The sequence below is a fragment of the Gekko japonicus genome, unplaced genomic scaffold, assembly GCF_001447785.1.
Source record: "Gekko japonicus isolate JY-2015 unplaced genomic scaffold, Gekko_japonicus_V1.1 scaffold715, whole genome shotgun sequence".
Lineage (NCBI taxonomy): Eukaryota > Metazoa > Chordata > Lepidosauria > Squamata > Gekkonidae > Gekko > Gekko japonicus.
The window spans coordinates 700,213-706,559 of NW_015160856.1; the positions used below are offsets into that span (position 1 = coordinate 700,213).

Below are 6,347 nucleotides of genomic sequence, written 5' to 3' on the forward strand. Positions count from 1 at the left end.
CTCTAGAAATGGAGTATATATTGTTTCTCAATAAATATTTATAAAACACATTGACTTTTGTTTTCTTGACGTGAACTTCTTGTCCCAGGTCTTATTTCATTGCCCTGGGTTACTTTAATGGTGTAAGACAATGTTCTTTTCCCTTGCAGATGTGGCAGCACACCTCTCCCTGTCCTGGGACATAGAGTTAAACAAACGCTGAGATCACACAAACTAAATAATCCACTTTCAATCCACTTTCCAACTGGATTTTACTGTGTGAACTGGCAAAATCCAGTTGGAAAGTGGATTGAAAGTGGATTATTTAGTCTGTGTGATCGCAGCCTAAGGCTCTTAGTGCCAATCTCAATTCACGTCATGTTGGGCAGGGGGATCTGAGTTGATGTCTTCCTCTCTGAAGTGCTCTGCACATCTGGTACACAATTATACAACCGTTCTTAATAGAAAGGTTGACATTTCTGTTTGCTTTCCAATTTCTTAGCCCCTAAAATGGCTTACTGAGGCAGCATTATTCCTGCACGTATTAAGTTAAACGGTTGAGTGCATGCTGAAGGATTTATAGCTGCATAAAGTTGACTTCTATTTTAATTAGATCGGTAACAAGACAGACAACATACCCTGTGCATAATCTTAGCTGAAGTTATGTAAAAGTGCTGGGGAAGGGGGATAAAGAATGGGGCCCATCGTAGCAGAACTGTCTCATTGTGTTAAGAAAAAGGGAATTCATGAGTCCTGGGAAGTGTATTAATGAGGACCAGGGAGAAGAACACTGCGTAAAATAGCAAAATCCAGGGTGTGAAATGGAAAGGAATTGCAGCAAACGTACGGCCCTTGTCTTACCTTTTAGGCAACATCCGGCAAATTTGATCCTGTCAATTAAGGTGAACTGTATAAAATGTTAATGCAAGTATGAATAGGCCTTTCTGTAGCTGGGACGGCAGATGCACGTAATTGTTAGCAGTGAAGAAGCAAGGCTGGCTGAGCAGAGAGCTTCAGCACTACTCCATTAAGGGGCAGAGAGGAGGGAGCGCTGGTAAAAATGAGTCAGAAGACATAGAAGGCTGGCTGGTTTTAACAAGTGTGGGTGTCCTGAATCAATAGGTGGGAATCTCAAAACACATGCCGTCATAGAAGGATTTGGTGTGATTTAGGTGTCTGTACTGCACGCTGTCTTACCCTTTCCCCATGAATGAGACATTTTAATATTGCTAACAGCGGATTCTAATATTGGTAACAGTGGATTCGAGTCTCCCTAGAGTCTTGGTGATTTTCTTGTTACTTTTTTGGCACCTGGAAATGTATCTTATTAAATGTAGCTTTTGCTCATTTCATGAGGCCAGGCTTATTGCTTTGCCTTACGCCAATCTGGAAAGAAGCAGATAGCAGAAAATGAGCAGTCTCCCACACCACCACCACACACACAAACCACATGTTGTGCCCACATCAGTAGTGATGGGTATCAAAACGTCGTCTTGTTCATGGGCTCCATTGCACATCAATAATGTGGCATGGCAGTCACAAAATATCCTGATATAATATTTGTTTAGCAGATTACTGGCCTTCACATTCCTACTTAATCTTTAATTTGTTAATTCATAATCTCTTAATCTTTTTTAATTATTTCCCATTTCCATTCAGCACCACCTTCTGTGTTTCCTTGGTGAGCATCACAGAAGTCCTATTGGACTGTTACTTATTTATTTATTTTGTCATCAAGTCACGGCTGATTTATGGTGATCCCTGGTGGGGTTTTCAAGGCAGCAGACATTCAGAAGTCGTTTGCCATTACCTGCCTCGGTGTCACAACCCTGGTATTCCATGGTAGCCTCCCATCCAAATACTGACCAAGGACAACCCTGCTTAGCTCCTGAGATCTGATGGGATCAGACTAACCTGGGCTATGAAGGTCTTGGAATAAGAAGAGGGATTCTGATTTAATGCTCTGAATTCTACTGAAGATGCAGTGGGATCCACGTACCATGCTCTGTCCTTTTAGAAGGGATTTGCAGCCCAAAACATGTCCTCCCTGGACGTAATTCTGAATTAGGGAGCAAAATAGAGGTTTTACATCCGTTTTATTCTAAGGTATCTTTAGTAACTTGGCTTCTCAAAGGATGACCGGTCCCTTGTGTCACTTGAAAGAATCATCTGGTAGATTCTAATGAAAACCTGCCTATGACCACTGTTGGTTTTTTAAAAATAATGTTGGATTTCACAGCTACTTCAGTTGGTTAAACCCAGGATGATGCGTTTCCATTTTTATGGCACACCTTAAGTAGATAGATCTTGGGTTTTGTCAGGCACAGGAAAGTTTGAAAATAGAATTATTTTGTCAGTGCTAGCGTAGTGAACAAATAGATATTGCAGTGTACACTTAGATGTATATTGCACAGGCTCCCTCTTGTGGCTGTTGTAGAACAAAAATGCTTTACTAGTTTTCTTGGTGGCTGCTGGGATTGATCCCCCCTCTCCATCGCTGAATATGTTGTTTTCAGAGGTCCGGATCTCTGCACTGTAAAAACATCCCAGACTCTGTTATTATAACCTCTAATTCTGCACCTGACATGGATTTTAACAATTAAGCGTGTCAAGTTACACTGACCCCATGGAGTTTTCATGACAAGAGATGAGCAGAGGTGTTTTGCACCTTTCCTGCCTCCGCATAGCAACCCTGGTCTTCCTTAGTAATCTCCCATCCACGTATTGGCCATGTATTCTGACAACTATATGTTTTTTATCATGATGTACATCGCCCTGGTGGAGCTGCGGTGGCTCAAGTGGTTAAGACGCTGAACTGCAGGCTGTGGAAGGTCGGTAGTTCAGCAGTTTGAGACCCAAGTGTGCATGCACCTTGGTGTTTAGTCATGCCGGCCACATGACCACGGAAACGCCTTCGGACAGCGCTGGCTCTTCGGCTTTGAAACGGAGATGAGCACCGCAACCCTAGAGTCAGACTCGACTGGCTTTCGAGCAAGGGAACCTTTACCTTTTTACATCACCCTGAGCCCTTCAGGGGAGGGCAGTCTATAAATATAATAATAATAATAATAATAATAATAATAATAATAATAATAATAATAATAATAATAATAATAATAATAATAATAATAATAATAATAATAATAATAATAATAATAATAATAATAATAATAGACCAACCTGCTTAACTTCCAAGCTCTTCAAGCTTGGGCTAGTATGTGCTCTCCAGGCTGCTACCATGTAGTGTACTTCAGCTCATTAATTACCTAGTTAATGCAGGTTGTGTGAAGTGGACATGTGAAAGGTTGCAGAAGTTGGGATCACGTGTTCACATTTTGTTTGAGGGACACAGGCTAGGATTTATGAAACAGTGCTGGTGGAACTCTGTACTAATTGTGATTTGTCATGACGTCCATCTCACTGAGCGTAACCATGCTTTGTAGCCACCTGGCCATATAGACAGCCATGTATAGAGCATTTTCTCCCTACTGGAAGGCAGTGAGAAGGCAAGAAGCAGATCAACCTAGATCTGCTACATCAAGTTTGAGTTTACACAGAAACCATAATTTAAACAAACCATGGTCTATTATGATGTCTGAATGCAACCCATGTACCTTGTAACATGGTCAAGTAGTGGCCAGAAATCTAGATGTGTGATAGCCTGTTTGTTAGAGCTATATCACAGTGTATTGGTCAACCTTGCATTGTGCGTGCTTGCTGTTGGATTCTAGTGCTTTAATGCCAGGGCTCTTTTTGTAGAAAAAGCCCAGCAGGAACTCATTAGCATAACAGGCCACACCCAACAGCAGAAACTCATTAGCATATTAGGCCACACCCCTGACAGCACATCTCATTAGCATATTAGGCCACACCCCCATGTTGCCAGAAGTGTGGTCATCCAGCCACACCCACCTTTTGCTTCTTATTCTGTTTACGTTGCTGTCAAAACCCTGGGCTTTTTTTGTAGCAGGAACTTCTTTGCATGTTAGGCCAATCCTAATGAGTTTCTCCTGTTAGCTGTGGCCTATTATGCTAATGAGTTCCTGCTGGGCATGGCCAGCTCAGGAGCCAGCCGGAACTCCGTTCCTGTGCGTTCCTGCCCCAAAATAGCCCTGAATAAGACCATGTGTTGCTGCCTTCATTGGTGGTCTGATCAGAAAGTTTAGATGTAAATTATTTTTCAAAAAGCTGATATTGGTTTGGAAACATCCCTGAAGTGCTTCCTTCCTGCTCCTAAACTAATTTATATTAATTTATTTGTTCCTGTTTTGTGTATTGCAGAGTAATAAATGTTACCCGTTGTGAAGTGCTTGCTTTCCCCCACTAACAGTGCACTCTGTATCTCATTTTCTAGGACGCTGGAGTTCCTAATGAGGCACTTGGCTCATCTTGCTGATTACTGCGCCATCACAAATATGCACACCAAGAACTTAGCAATTGTCTGGGCACCAAACCTACTGAGGTACCTTTTTCTTTTTGCATCAGGATGCAGATGTAGCATTTTTAGCCTGCATTAGATTATATTTTATTTCCAAAATGCTGGAAAAGTTATACGTCTGAAAAAAGTTTTTATATAAAAATGAGTGTTTGATATGGGGAGGGGTGTTACTGTCTCAAAACCCTTGTTGAAGGCAATGGAACACGTTCTTCTTCTGGAATTTCAAGAGGGAACAAGATTGCGTTTGCTGAGCCAAATTGTCAGTGGAGTATGTGTTTTTGTAGTATGTGGGTCATTGGTTTCAGTGCAAGCATGCATATATGTGCTTTAGATGTTGTGAACAGGACCCACACCAGGACCAGCCTGGAAGGTGAGCAATAAGTGGGAATGGATGCAGAATCTGGGTAGATAGAGCTGTGCTTGGGATTCCCTGATGCATCACCAAGCTTATGATGGAGTTTGCCTGATCAAAGAATAATGAACCCCTGCTTCAGTTGTTCTTGCTCTGTAGAAGATGTGCCTGAGGCTTCAAAGGGCAGGCAAAATGAATGAACGGGATGGCCTTTGAGACCAGAGGTGAAAAATGAAAGGACAGTGGCAGCTACCATCCTTCTTTCTTCTTAGGGGCTGTCTCAGAAGGCAGTTCAGCTATAATGGCCACCCATCAGCAGGACACCTTGCTAGAAGAACAGCTGCTATTCCAACCAGCCAAACCACCACCCAAGTGACTTGGCAGCCGTCCATCCAGCTAATTGACTGAACAATCATGCAACCCCCTGGGTCCTGTGAACTATTTTAAAAGATTTCCCAAATACAGCCTCAGCTTATGAACAATCTCAACATATTTGTTTAAAGTTATCTTTAGCTTTTACCTGTTCCTTGAGTTGAGCCATTAGATGGAGGGGATTGGAATTCTGACCTTGTCGGCCTCCAACAGCCCTATACCACAACAATATCGCTGAGACCCATTTCACACATAAACCAGAATGTAGGTTAAGGCTCGAGCACCTCTCATCGAACCTCTAGCATTAGCTTTACTTTAAAGGGGGGGGGGGGTTTACCTTTCGGAAATAACGAAAAGAAGTACCCAAGTACAAAGGAATACAAAATAAAACCAATCAACAGCCACAACATGAAAAAAATGTTATTTGAATGAAAAATGAACCAACAGAAAGGGGAAAAAATCACTATACAGCCAGAATCTCACTATTCATGCAGCGTATCAAAATTTTAGAAACCCAATATATAAATAAATATAAATAATGCATTTCTATATTTTTACCAAACCCAGCTCAGAACTTGAATGGATTGAGAGGTGGTGTAGAGTTGAATACTCAAAAATGTATTTTCTGGTGATCTCATCACAGTGTTTCAACTCATGTGTTTGGTAAAAATAAGGAAATGGGGGGGGGGGAAGAGAAGATTTTTTTCTGGGTCTGAAGAAGACTTTTGCTAGAAGACATCATTCCATTCATTCTATTTATGGTCATATTGCCGAAGTCTACTTATGCCATTGTTGGTCATATCATTTGATTTCTTTTCCCTTTTGATACATTGTATGAATAACTAGTAAGGAAAGCCCGTCGTGGCGGTAGACGACGGGCCCTAGATAGGAAGGAAGGGCGAGTGGAAGGGAGGAATGGAGAAGAGGAGGTAGAGAGAGAGAGACAGAGTTAGAGAGGGGGGAAAGAGAGAAAAGGGGGGGAGACAGAGTGGGGTTAATGGTATTATTTTGGAAAGAAAGGAAGGGAGAAAGCTAGGAAGGAAGGAAAGAAGGAAGGAAGGAAGGAAGGTGGGTAGAAAGACAGAGATTGAAAGAGAGTGAATGGGAGGAAGGATAGTTGAGAAGGAAGAAGGGCAGAGAAACAGAGGGGGGAAACAGAGTGGGTGAGAGAGAGAATGTTGGGAGGGGAGAGAGAGAAAAAGGAGG

At 42.0% G+C, this 6,347-nt stretch overlaps 1 protein-coding gene across 2 annotated transcripts in view; it reads left to right on the forward strand.

Moving 5' to 3' along the window:
• ARHGAP32 (Rho GTPase activating protein 32) overlaps positions 1-6,347 on the forward strand; it is a 167,468-nt gene that overhangs the window by 145,956 nt on the left and 15,165 nt on the right. For both annotated transcript variants that reach the window (XM_015421623.1, XM_015421618.1), the window contains one exon: positions 4,334-4,441. In XM_015421623.1, coding sequence (XP_015277109.1) covers positions 4,334-4,441 — 108 coding nt within the window. The remainder of the gene's footprint in view (positions 1-4,333; positions 4,442-6,347) is intronic.